General features: G+C 41.9%; 2 protein-coding genes across 2 annotated transcripts; one reads left to right on the forward strand and one right to left on the reverse strand.

Annotated features, from left to right (window-relative positions):
• The first annotated feature begins 5,935 nt into the window (after positions 1 to 5,935).
• On the forward strand, positions 5,936 to 7,966 carry LOC102717870 (tubulin-folding cofactor A). Its single transcript, XM_006648048.3, has 4 exons — positions 5,936 to 6,045; positions 6,219 to 6,372; positions 7,520 to 7,606; positions 7,688 to 7,966. The coding sequence occupies exons 2-4, from the start codon at positions 6,220 to 6,222 to the stop codon at positions 7,784 to 7,786; spliced, it is 339 nt and encodes a 112-aa protein (XP_006648111.1). The 5' UTR covers positions 5,936 to 6,045; position 6,219; the 3' UTR covers positions 7,787 to 7,966.
• A 121-nt stretch (positions 7,967 to 8,087) lies between these two features.
• LOC102720122 (uncharacterized protein sll0005) lies at positions 8,088 to 12,527 on the reverse strand. The gene is made up of 13 exons (XM_006649107.3): positions 12,272 to 12,527; positions 12,006 to 12,155; positions 11,669 to 11,845; positions 11,412 to 11,555; positions 11,181 to 11,286; positions 10,917 to 11,065; positions 10,706 to 10,831; positions 10,444 to 10,587; positions 10,205 to 10,292; positions 9,466 to 9,839; positions 8,966 to 9,298; positions 8,629 to 8,847; positions 8,088 to 8,536 (listed from the first exon to the last, which is right to left on the reverse strand). Exons 1-13 carry the CDS (start codon positions 12,485 to 12,487, stop codon positions 8,402 to 8,404), a joined length of 2,361 nt encoding a protein of 786 aa, XP_006649170.3. The 5' UTR covers positions 12,488 to 12,527; the 3' UTR covers positions 8,088 to 8,401.
• Positions 12,528 to 13,418: the final 891 nt, after the last annotated feature.

Here is a 13,418-nt window from a genome sequence, read left to right on the forward strand (position 1 = left end):
AACCCCTGTCCAATGCAATGATCTGATCCATGAGGCATAAAAATCCGCAGCATGTCATGTGTTCACGAGGCTCACAAGGCAAATGTAAGCTTTTGCTATGTTGCATTGCATGTCAACTGTGAATTATATATTGTGTAGCACGCTTTGTTTACTTCAATCATAGGGCTTATAGCCTACCCGTCTTAACAGTAAGACAAATGCTGTTTGGCCATAGGCATGTTATGGTGAATCAGTGAGACAGACAACCCCTTTGTTAATGGTGAATCAGACAGACAGACAGACGCTGTCTTCGCCGTGATAATAGCATATTTTGGGGTTAGCTAAAAGAACATAGAAAATTCGCTGGAGAATCTCTTGGTGTCACACATCGAAGTTACAAGTTGGAACTACTAATGAATTTTCATTGAACCTGAAACAGCGGCATGAAACATGGATTCATGGTACCTCGTGCAATTCCAGTTTATATACTATAAATTTGACCCATATTGGTTCCTGCAAACTGAAGAATTGTTCTGCCTGATGAGTAGTGGATTAGGGATTGTGGCTGTGTGTGTCACTGCCCATTGGCAAGTGGGCTACTGTGGCTTCATGTGGGTGTGTCACTGGGACCCACACGTCAGTGAGTTGCTACTACCTCACAGTTCACACAGCCAACTGGCAACTGGATTGCTATTGCACTTGCAGGTTACTGGGGACCTGAAGGAGGAGGAGAGGGCCAAGGCTGGTCAGTTTATCTCTGTTCATCTTTTTTCACAGGCCAAGCATGTGAATATCTGGAGCATCCTGCCGTGTAATTTCACCATCTTCCTGACCACCCTGCTTTGCAAGTTGCCACTGCGGCTCAGCTCGACACACAGAGTCTCGTATTTTTAGGGAGAGTAGCAACTGCTGTTGCATTGTCTCTCTTCAATAAATGAAAATGATGAAAAATAGTTTTTACTGTGCTACTACATGGGAAAGTAGTTTCAGGGTAAAAAGTTCTGAACTTTTCTTCTGGCTTCCTGCATTTTCTGCCTCGGGTCTTTTGCTATGCTATGCTCACTTTTGTGTACTTCCCTGCTACTAAACAACAGATTTTACTCCATGTGTGGCTGTGCAAGCAGTGACGGGAAAACTTTAGTGCCCCATCTGTTTCAGGTTAAGGTTATAAAGATGTTTTAGTGTTTCCTAGATTTTATCATTGAATCAAAGTATAAAATCGAAATATCTTATAACTTAAGTATATTATAACCTGAAACAGAGCTAACATGAAACTCTATGCAATTGGAAACCTGTGGGCGCCTGCATTATGAGTTGCAAATCTGCCACTTAAATTTAATGCCTGGGGCAAATCTTGTTTATGATCTACTGGGAGTACACTAGTACTACTATAGTATATAATGATTATGATTCATATGAACTTGTGAATCTGGGAACAGCGTTGGGTGCAGTGATTAAGGTGTGAACTGTTTGTAGCGTGAAGAAATGGGGTGTACTCTACTGCACTCACCGGCCTAGAGGGAGGAAGAAGCCGTTGGGGTGATAGGGTTGGTTTGCATTGTGCACATTGTTCATTTATTAGGGCACAACGGTTTTCTGCCTTTTTCTGAGTTAGAAAAGAGGTGTCTTTTTGGTGTGATCTCGGTGCCATTGGTGGACCTGTTCTGTTCATCATCGCTGCCATTGGTGGCCGTGTGTTTCGTTCACGACTTAAATATAAGTACTGTGTGATCTGCTTTTTCAGTTTTCCTTGGCTGGCTTTACAGGACACTCGTGGAGTGATGATTGTGTGTGTGCAGTTCAAGTTGCGCATAAGTACTCCAGAATAAAATAAATTAATGTTTCAAAATATAAATATTTCTAGGTTATTTAAAAGAGATTAATGTTAATAGTATTATACTTTTTATTAAATTAGGGAGAGAGGGGGTGTAGAAGGATAAGCCAGGCAAAATAGTAAGAATCTTGCGTGCTAAGTGATTGATGAGATAAATAACTCTATGGATAATGCTAAAAATATTTATACTTTGAAATGGAGAGAAAACGGAGAGAGTAAATGATTTAGATTTTGAGACAAGTTTACAGGAACCGCTTACGAAAGTAATATGTAACTACGAAATAGGTCACAAGAAAAACCAGAAATTACGAAATTAACAGATTCTGGCTTGACTGTTTCAAATTATAGCAACATGTAATTCAGGTTCACCGCCATCTCGTCTACTCCTAGGCTTTAGACGTGCATTCAGGACAGCTTTCGCGGCCACGTGTCACACGCCAATTGGGTGGCTCTCGGCTTTAGCTCGTACTTGCATACGTGTAAGCGTACAGGTGCATGTGCCTATCTGTACTGTACGGTGTATATGTACACACGTATTCCCGGCGATCACGCCGAGATTTGTTGCTGCGAGACAACTGCTCCCTCCCTCAGTTTTAAAATATATGGCTATTTTGTTTCGTGAGGATATACGCTTGACCCTATTGTATTGACATATCACTTATGTAATATAAAAGTATGATTATAAAAATGGCTTTTAAATACAAATACAATAATATTAAAAGTTATGTTCTAATATATTTTTTCTCCCAAAATAAATCTATTTTTAACTTCACCATTTATTTTGAAATATAGTTATTTCTCAATATCATCATCTCAATAAAATCGCAACAATTCAGTATTTAATATTTTTTCACATATATTCTCTTATTAACCAATTACTGCGTTTCTCTAGTTATTTTCACCTACTTTTTTACTATCCATCCCTGTCTACATTTTTGGGACGAAAGGAGTAGTAAAAGTTTAATCAAAATCTTATCCTAACAAAATAAAATATGTTTTATATTTTGAACTGATCGGAGTAACTAAATTGCAGCAGCTAACATACAGGAGTAGTACAGTACCAGTGGTAGCACAGTAGTAAATTGACATGCAAAATAGCACAGTGAAACAGAGATCCTGGCTGCAGCAACATTAATCCAGCTGCATGCATGCCCGAAAGAAGCGGATCTATCCAATAATCCAACCTATCAGAGAGGAAGAGTGCAATCCAGCAGCAGAAGCAGCAGGCAACTCCATCAGAACTCATTCAGTTCCCCTTCAATTCAGTTTACACTAGCTTGATCCATGCATGCATTGCATGAATGCAGCAGGCCAGTGCATGTACCAGCTTTGCTTGCATTCAATTGAATCATGCATGGCTGCATGCCATTCAATTCTGTTCAGCCAAATACTAAACCAAGGAGAAGAGGCCAATGCCTACAGGCACAACATCAAACTATACAACCAATAGCTTCTTGATCTATCTATCTATCTATCCATATATCTATATAGCAGTATCTATCTATACTACTATAAACATTTGCTACCACCACCAACTCTTTATTTTTTTTATCTATACTCTATTTTTAAAAGAAAAAATAATGGTGGATTCTATATATTAACCGTTTCCACTAACTACTTATTATGAGAAAAAAGAACCGTGAGATTAATAGACCTATATATCAATAACAAGTATATGTAACAACTAAAATATGACACATACAAAAAATAATGTTAATAACATGTTATGATATTTTTTAAAATAAAATCTTGTTGCAGTGCACGGGCAATGTGCTAGTATATCTATATAGGTGTATCTATCTACTAGTATTATTATTGTGCAATCTCTCACCTTATCTACTTCGGAGAAAAAGTTCAGATCTTGAGTGGTCCTTCAACTGCAATTGCATCTCTCAGCCGGCAATCTCATGTATATAGTGAGTATATTTACACAACCACTACACTTGCTACTGGTCCATGCTTGCATAGACACATGTACAAAGATACATACATACACCCACAAATACAGTACTACACTACAGTATACATGTATACCACTCGACAAGGCAGCTTTTGTGCCAAAGCAAATTTGCTGTCCATGACATGCAGCTGGTCCTAGCTAGCCGGCCTGCATGCATGCAGATCAAACAGGATTGTTCAGGGACCAGCTTGAGAGGAAGAAATTAAGCAAGTAGCAGCAGCAAGATGTACACAAAACATATATGCAGATCTAGTACAACACATAATGAGTGTGAGAGTACATACATGTTTGACAGGGCACTGCTACAGATTAAGAACTCATCAACAGGCCATTTTGCACAATCATAGCAGCTTAGCTTTGGTTGTTGCTGCCCTCTCGCCCACAGACAGATCATGTGGTGGGAGCCTCTTGTTTCAGATCCTCGATTCTATGTACACGCTTTCTAAACTTCTAAACGGTGTATTTTATCTAAAATAATTATACACAAACATTTCTCATTTAATTTTTCTATAGCAAATTTTTAATTTAGTTATTTCATCTGTTTATACCATCAAATAGTTATCGTTAAATCAGATAATCCTTCTGCGCTTCAACCTTAACTATCTTAAACGCCACCTAAGAGGCTAAGAGCAGTATAGCTAGATGAACAAGTGCATGTTATAAGCATGGATGCGTGCGTGCGTACGCACTGATGTTGTACAAGCTCCAAGTCCCCCACACACATGATCGCTACTGATCAGTGTAACGACAGCGCTAGCCTGTACGTGTGTCCATCCATGCATGATGAGGTCAAGCTACAAACTGAACTGGATTAATTTATCACTACATCCATATATATGTTTCTGTTTATGCTATTATATCCTCTGAATTCTGTTTGTCCTGATGCTGCAGGGCTGCTGCATTGGTGAAGTGAAACTCTTGGATGCATCAGAGAAGGTCAAAAAGGCCCCAATAAAAGCTCTACCACTTTGAGTTGGTGTCATTGTTAAGGCTGGTTGCAGGAAGGTAACATGATTGGTTGAGATGAATCTTAATCATATACTCTTAAAAACACTGATTGAACTACTGTACTGTCCAAATGCATCACTGATAAAAACTAAAGGCTCAATTAATTCAAGGCACAACAAACTCCTACAAACACTGATTGAACTAGGCCGGTGACTCTGTTTTCTTTCTCAAGCTCATACAAGTACCCTTGTTGTAGTAGTTTAATTACAATGTAGCTAGCTACTTTGCATTATATATTTCATCTCAGTCCTGCTTCAACAAAGAAGCAGCAGAAGTTATGCTATTCCCTAGAGAGAGAATTAAACCAGAACGGTTTTTTCATCAGCGTAGCAAACTGTCCCACAAAGTACAGTGATATTAGGTGCGTTTTAGCTCACGGATCATAGCAGGATAGATGCATAATGGTCCAAGCTGATTAGTCTGTGAGTAAGTAACTCTTCTGCCTTTTTCTCAGTTAACTTCTGCACTCCAAGGACCACACACACAACTCCCTGTAACGACCATTCACGAGTCAAACTTGCTTTAAGACTCTTGCAAGTAGAGTAATTTAACTACCAGTAGAAACACTCTTCCTTTTTTTGGTCTTTGCACACACAATACAAGGATTCAGTATTCTCTATGCAGACATAATATCAGGGTTTTTTTTTAACACAGTATACATGGTCCTGAATGTTCATCAACAGCCCTGCGAAGTTTTTTATTCCTTTTTTTTTTACCAGTAGCAGTCATCAGTTTCCGTTGTAACCATTGAAGTTAATTTTTTTTTGTGTGGTTTTCTTTCGCACTGGATTATTTTACAGCATTTTTTAGAAAATATTTGTAGACACGTATAAAAGTTTTACTCACAGGTTATTTTTCTTTTGTTAATGAGAGGGACTACACGATGGTATTATATAAGCTGTCCTTGAACGGTCCAATTTATTGCAATCAAGACGGCCCACGTAAAGCCAGGGTGGGCGAGTTAATATGGGCCTATTTGGGCCTTCCTAAGGCCGTGCTTGCTTTCACTAAATAATGGGCCTCAAGAGAAGGCGAAGAAGGTGTTTCTGAGGCCCAGTAGAGGCCATGCGAACTCGCATCCACGGGTCCCCTAGTTCACTGACGTCATTTATTCTAAGCGTGACGTCACGTACGCAGCTGGGCCGAAACGAGAATAGGCCCAACCCCAGCGCCGCCGCCGCCGCTCCCTCTCCCCTAATCCTCCGCTCCTCCACCGAGCGCCGCCCTCCGCCGCCGTCAGCTCTCGCCGGAGAAGTAACCTGAGGTAAACAAATTGCTTCTTCGCTAATCTTCATTTCATTTCATCTCATCTCATCGATCGGAAGTGTTCGAGCCTACTCAGTATAAACGAGGACGAAAGATCCGATCTTTATGCTGTTCTTTCCCGTGGATCTACATCGTTTGATAGATTGCTTTTCCTCACTTTTTGCATTGTAGGATGGCGACTCTGAGGAACCTAAAGATCAAGACGTCGACTTGCAAGAGGATCGTCAAGGAGCTGCGCTCCTACGAGAAGGAGGTGGAGAAGGAGGCGGCCAAGACCGCTGACATGAAGGAGAAAGGCGCCGATCCCTACGATCTCAAGCAGCAGGTGAAAAAATCTTGTGCTTGCTTGCAACCCTTTTTTTCTCCCTTTCTTAACCTGTTTGTTATTGATTCGTCTGCCTTAGTCTGCAGTGCACTACTGCTAGGAATGCATGCCCTGTGTATTGTGACTAAAAGAAGAATATAAAAATACTCCTTTTTATATCAAGAGATTTTGTTGCTTCTTCGTTATTAGCTGTTCATCAAAGTGACTTAGCAAAAGAAGTACCTAAACATTCCTTGTTAACTATCTGGTTTATCCTTTTGTGCTTGTCAGTGTGTTGCCTAAACAGATTTGCATATGTTATCATCTGTTCTCCAATGTTATGGCGTAGTGATTTCTGCATTGTGTATGGTTGGATTCATGATTTCAAGTCCTGTTTCAGATCCATATTCCAATGCCACTTATTCTGATGATTAACCCAATGGTTTGGCTTCAAAATTCATTGTATATCAATAACTCAATATGTCATGACTCACTGAACAAGTCAATGGTTGATTGTAATTTTATCTTCTGGTTTGTCCATGTTAATGACATGATGTAAAACAAGCTATTTTAGTCTTACCCAGCAAATAATGTTTTCTTGTGAAAAACTAAATTGCACTTGTGGGATATTTTAATCGGGAAGCTTATGTAAACATAGCTACAGACCATATGAATGGACATTGTTATAAACAGAACTGTGAATTAAATAAAACATATCTGAAAAGCCCTCTACTCTCTCATCATTGTCATACTTTCTTCTTCAGTGCAATGACACACAGCTCTCCTGCGCGAATGTAACTTGGTACTGGGTGTGTGCTGGGTGTTGTATGTCATACTTTCTTCTTCAGTGCAATGACACACAGCTCTCCTGTGCGTCCAAGAAAATGAAATTGAATGAACATGTGGCATGTTGATTCTTCACGGCACTACTATGTTTTCTGACTATCATATTGTTCAGAGTTTTACATATACGTATTGGGGAAAGCTTGTTCCCAAGTCATTCAGTGATGGTAGGCTTGTTAAGATATCCTAATTCATATATGTCTGAAGAGATCCAAAATTGATCTTTTTGTGTGTGCACGAGAATGAGATTGGGATAGACTTTTGCTCACTCTGTTATTGCAACTGTATTCTTTGAACTGTATGACAATGCCGTTTACACCTGCAGGAGAATGTTTTAGCTGAGTCAAGGATGATGGTCCCAGACTGCCATAAGCGTCTTGAAACTGCACTGGCAGACTTGAAAGCAACTCTGGTATCATACACAAATTTTCTAGCTGCGTTTTAATTTTCCACATCCTCATCTCCAGTAACTCCAACCATTGTTCTATTGCAGGCTGAATTGAAGGAATCAGATGAACCAGGTGCTGAGATTGGAGAGGCTGAGAGTACAATCGCAGAAGTCGAAGCAGTAGTGAAGCCAACAGAAGATTAAACTCGAAGTCTTGTTCTTCTAATCCCAGCAACTCTGTTTTGTTGATACCACAGTGGCTTATCTAGTACTGTGATGTTTGCTGTGAGCCTGTGAACAATGAACTATTGTATCCTTTTTATGGCTCTTGAGCCCTGACCTTGAAGATTTGACCCTGATTATGTGCGTGCTTTTCTTCCTGGAGTTCATAGTTCTACTGCGAAGATTGGTGTCAGTTAATCATGGTTGTTTGCCGCTTCGGTTGTTTGCAAGTTTTGTTTCGATCTTTTGACGTTTATTAGCTATCAAGAGTCACCATTAGCAAAGTCGTAGAATTGCTTTTTAAACACTGGCTAATTTGCATATACAGCTGAACACCCCGTTCTGATCGAAACGCTAAGAAAGCTCAATTAGCAGCTCAATCAAAGTAAGTGCAATGCCCACTGCAGGTATGCAGTTTCCATTTGCGCAGGAAAATTGCTAGTTAAAATTTGGTTAATCTGCGTATATGGATGTATAAATTATATACATCGTTTGGCTGTACAATCTTCTACGAGTTCTATCATCATTCTATGATGTATGCTAAAAAGGGGAGAAATAACTGTTTGCAATCTCCCATCAAAAGAAAGAAAAATCACTTCACAAAAATGCCTCCCGGATCAGCCGTGCAAATACTCGCGATGACAACCGGCTCATGACTTCTGGTAGGATCTTCGACGAAATGCCCGGCAACACAGGTAGAAGCTCTTGTACAAGATACACCACATTTACATCCTGACATCAAACCAAAGAAAGAAAGAAAATCAGTAATCTTTTGATTTTTTTTTGTAGAAATGCAGAGTGTTGGGAATTCAGTATGTACGTACCCCATCGATTGTTGTTGGATTTGCATTCCCAGCCGTCAGGAACTTCACAACCTTCTCAACATTGTTCAAGATGACCCTGTCTTCCTCTGTGATTGTAGGAAGCAGTGCTCTAGCTCTGACAGGAACCATGCTGAAAACTGGGGTAGCATTTCCAAACCCAAAAGATGCAGAAATCTGTATCAATTGCTCCCTTGAAACTGCGTCTATGGCTTTGACAATCTGCAAGGCAGAGAATAAAAGGTCTCAATATGAAAGTGCTGGATTTTCTTAAAACTATATCCCTGCAACTTGTAAATTACTGGACCAAGCATGCAACTACAGTAACATGAGAGCTCACCTCATCAAGAATGAATTCCCGAAAGAAGTCACCCCTCTCAGATAGTAGAAAAGACAGAGCAGCCCGAGCTTGGACTGGTTGCTCAGGCTGTGATATGGCCATAGGAAATGCAGGAACTGGAACTAAACTGGTGCTTGGTTGAGCTCCTATATCAGCCAGCTCAGCCATGCTACCTTTTAAGTTCTCCCCGCCACCACTCTTTGCAGCGCGAATAAAATTCTCGAAAGCTTGCATGACATCAATGAATCTTTCTGCATCGAAAACACCAGTTTTGCCATATATTGTGTATCGCAAGGCACTCCTTAGACGAGGTGACTCATCTGTTAGTAGTCTCTGTTATAATAAGAGAAAATCATGAATCAATAATGCAAAACATCAAAAAATCAACCTTCAACCCAAACAGACCAAAGAAAGAAAGAATATTCAAAATGCTAGGATAAGCTTGTCTTGTATTATTTTAGGAAATGCAGCATAGTCATGGAGTTGAATCAAATGCTAACCTGTGCAATATATGGGTATGCTTCATCCACGATGGCGAATTCAGGATCACCCACCAAAGCTATACCCTCTAATACTCCAATGGCTCTGATAATCAAGGCAAAGTACGGAGGTATCCTGAATGGGTAATCAAATGTTATCTGTGCTAGATCTGCTGCCAACTCTTGAAAGTTTATATTCTTTGCACCACCTCCTTCAAGCGCCTGATCAAAAACTTTGGCCAATACAGGTAAGATTGGGTCCAAGTTAACTCCCTCTGGGATGAAACCAAGCTTCACAAAGTCCTTGACTATCGCATCATAATCACGATGAATAAGGTGGGCTATTGCTTCAATCATTCCATATTTTTGATCATCCGTCAATTTAGTTACAAGCCCTACAAGAAAGGAGGATATATTTCTTTTCATTAGCATCAAAGGAGATGGAAAACAAAGCAAAAGCAGGTTGATTCGACGGACAGTACAAATAAAGTGATCGTGAGTCCTTTTTTTCCCCTTCAAATAGAAGAAAAGTATTTTCAAGTAATGTTAACATTGCCGATGAATAAATATTTTAATTAAATAATAACGACCCATGGTATAATGACACAGCTCAGCATTTTCTTCCAGATGGATTCACATGCAAACTGACAAGTATATCTCCTTCTTTTGGCGGGGGACTAGTATATCTTTTGTCTATTATGAGAAACAAATAAAAATACCAGAGCTGTGTGAGAGAAGTATTATCCATAATATGACTCACCAAAATCAAGAATAGCTAGTTTCCCATCTGGAGTCCTAATCATATTGCCAGGATGTGGATCAGCGTGGAAAAATCCAGTATCAAGCAACTGCCAGAGGAACATAAAACCAGAAAATAAGAAGTCATTCATGAATAAAAGTACTTCACATCAACAAAATATGCATGCATATTTTTAAACATGTGGTTTGGGAATAGCACGAGTCCTACATTAACCCATGATATAAGGCCAATGAGCTAACCTGCTTTAGGTAGCATATGACTCCTACGCTGACCAATGATCCAACATCATCCTCTGTACTTTGTGACAGCTTCTCTCCCTCTACCCACTGTGTGGTAAGAACTTTTCTAGATGTGTATTTCTGGTACGTCTTTGGTACAACAACCTGGAAGATCGTTAAATAAATTCACAAGTGAACAGCTTGATAAACAAATTTATCACTCAGTAAAGCAGTACTGTTTCGCTGCTTGTATGAGACTAGATATGTACACAAAAGTACTTACCTGTGGAAGATCTTTTTTCATCATTTCAGCAAAACGTGTGCCGTTTTCTCCTTCGTTCACATAATCAAGTTCTTCAAAAAATCGAGCAGCCCACTCATCTACTAGGCCAACAACATCAATGGAGACCTGACAATATTCAGTATTGGTTCAATGGTGAGCTCACAAATATAGTCTCAACATCAGTTTCAACTAAGGAGAAGTAAATATTTACCTGCGGGAATCTCCTTAGTACCAGGCCCAAGTTTCTAATAATGAATAAATCAATGGTGACAGTCTCAAGTACAAACGGCCTCTGTACTTTCACAGCTACAAGTTCTCCAGTTTCTTTCAAGCGTCCCTTGTAAACCTGTCCCAGAGATGCTGCAACACAATGCATAAGTTCAAGAACCGTGAGTATCATTGATGCAATATAATTTCATTTGGTAATGGTTTTAGCCACAAATGATCAGTGCAGCACGTGGGCAGTATTAAGTACCAGCAGCGATTGGGGATGGGGATAATTCAGAGTATATTTCATGCCATGGTCGCCCAAGCTCTTCTTCCAGAAGAGTCATTGCAATATCATCAGGAAACGAAGGGACCTTCACATAGCAGTAGATCACCCAGTTAGCAAACAAATAACTCTCTTTGCGCTTGTAATGATAGGCTCATATTTTGTGTGGCAGCAAGGGTATGGACATACTGAAATAAAAATAGAAATATTTACCTTATCGCACAGCTTCTGCAACTCAGTCATTGCTGCAGGGGACAGAATATCTGGTCGAATACTTAGTGCTTGGCCAAGCTTAATATAAGCAGGACCCAAAGATGTCACAATTTCCCTCAGCTCAATCGCACGCGCTACTTCATTCTGTAGACAAGCATTGGAACCACCCCCAAACGAGTGTTCTTTCATCAGTTAGCAACTGAATTGAAGATTCAGAAAGAAAATAACAAGGTGGATGAAGTAAAACGAATTGCTACCTCCTTGAGCTTGTTGTTAATAAGGTCAGATATGAGATGAGAGATGAATCCACCAGCAACGGACAGCAATTGCACGACTCGTGTGGCGACGGCCCTCGGACGCTTCCCCCAGTATGCGGAGATGATCTCAGGACTGTACACGAGAGGCAGTGCCTCGTTGTTGTTCGTGGATGACACCTAGAGCCAACCAAGAAAAGGGGAAACAAAAATTTGTTCTTTTCAAACCATTGCAGCCAAAGCAGTAACACTGACACATCATATAGTAGAAATGGCATATGCTATGGGTGTGATTGAAGCGTGTGCGGTGAAGTCGATGGCTTTGCGGGTGGTGGCGCACCTCGACGAGGCGGAGGCGGACGTTGTCGTCGGCGAACTGGGAGTCGCGGAGGTTCTGGCCCCGGAGGCCGCGCATGAGCGTGGAGAGCTGCTCGTCCTCCTCCATCTGCTTGCGCACTCGCTGGATCTCCTTGGACACCTCCCCGAACCGCTTCATTCGTTGGCAGCAGAGCAAGGCAAAATCAGAGCACGAACGCAATCTCAGACAGAGTAGCACGGGCGATCGTGCGGGGAGGGGCAGGGACAGGGGCAGGGAGACAGTCTTACGGTGGAGGAGATGTCATTCGGAGTCCTCCTCGACCTGGAGCGCGGCGGCGGCGGCGGCGGCGCGGAGGAGGGTTTGGGCTCCGTGGCGACGGCGAGGACGCGGCCGGCGCGGCGCCGGCGGGCGGCGAGGGGGGACGCCGCGAGGCCCGGGAGACGCGCGAAGCCGCCGCAGTGCAGGAGGTGCGGCGCCCCCGACGACGCCGCCGCGGCCTCCATGGCGAAGACGCCGAGGAGGACGAGGACGAGGAGGAGTAGGAGCGCGCGCGCGTACGTGGTTGGAAAAAGAAAAGGAAGAAACTTTTTTTTTCACTTGGCCTGCGTCGCGCGAGTGCGTCTGGTGGTGGAAGACGACGGAGGCGGAGACCGGAGCTGGAAGTGATATGGGGGCGGCGGCTGGCTGGGGAGCGGCCACGTGGCGTCGCGGCGGGCACGAGGTTGGTGTGAGTGCGCGCGCGGGGCGGGAGTGGGCGGCGCGGGGGGAACCAGCGAGGACGAAAGGGAGCGGCGCGAGGTGTCCGCGTTGGATTCGACCAACCAGATTCCCACCAGCTCAGGTAAAGGGCAGCCACTGGCCACCCAATGCTAACGATTAGTTAAGGCTCTGAACATTTGAACGATTTTATGATAATTGCTCTCCTGCTTTGAAAAAAAAAAATCATCTTTTTACCATCTTAGACGCATTGATGTAAATATTTGTTCTCCATTTTAACGAATCACAAGGTATTTTTGGTTGAGTATATGATCTACTAGCTTTCCTAAAGGTTATATTTGTTGAATAGTCTCATCTTAGTCGTGAAATGGTAAATGACCTAAGATATAAGTGAGAGAGCCTCTCATCTCAATGGCTAGTTTTTCGGTGGGAAAGACTCTTTACGATCCTACATTGATATTAGAGATGACTAGTTTAATCTCAGACCCGATGGACATATTGTTTGAAGACTTGATAGACCGTGGGTGCCTGTGGACCCGTATACCTGAAGAACTATGGGCATGGAGGGCTCGTATACGGTGAAGGGCTAAGGGACACCAATGTGTGGAAGAGAAGATTGCTGTATAATCTCACCTTGATTATGGAACGGCAAAGAATCTAAGATATAAGTAGAAGAGCCCCTTCACCTCAATGGCTATCTTTTGGGGTGGGGAAGGC

The sequence above is a fragment of the Oryza brachyantha genome, chromosome 2, assembly GCF_000231095.2.
Source record: "Oryza brachyantha chromosome 2, ObraRS2, whole genome shotgun sequence".
NCBI classification, from domain to species: domain Eukaryota; kingdom Viridiplantae; phylum Streptophyta; class Magnoliopsida; order Poales; family Poaceae; genus Oryza; species Oryza brachyantha.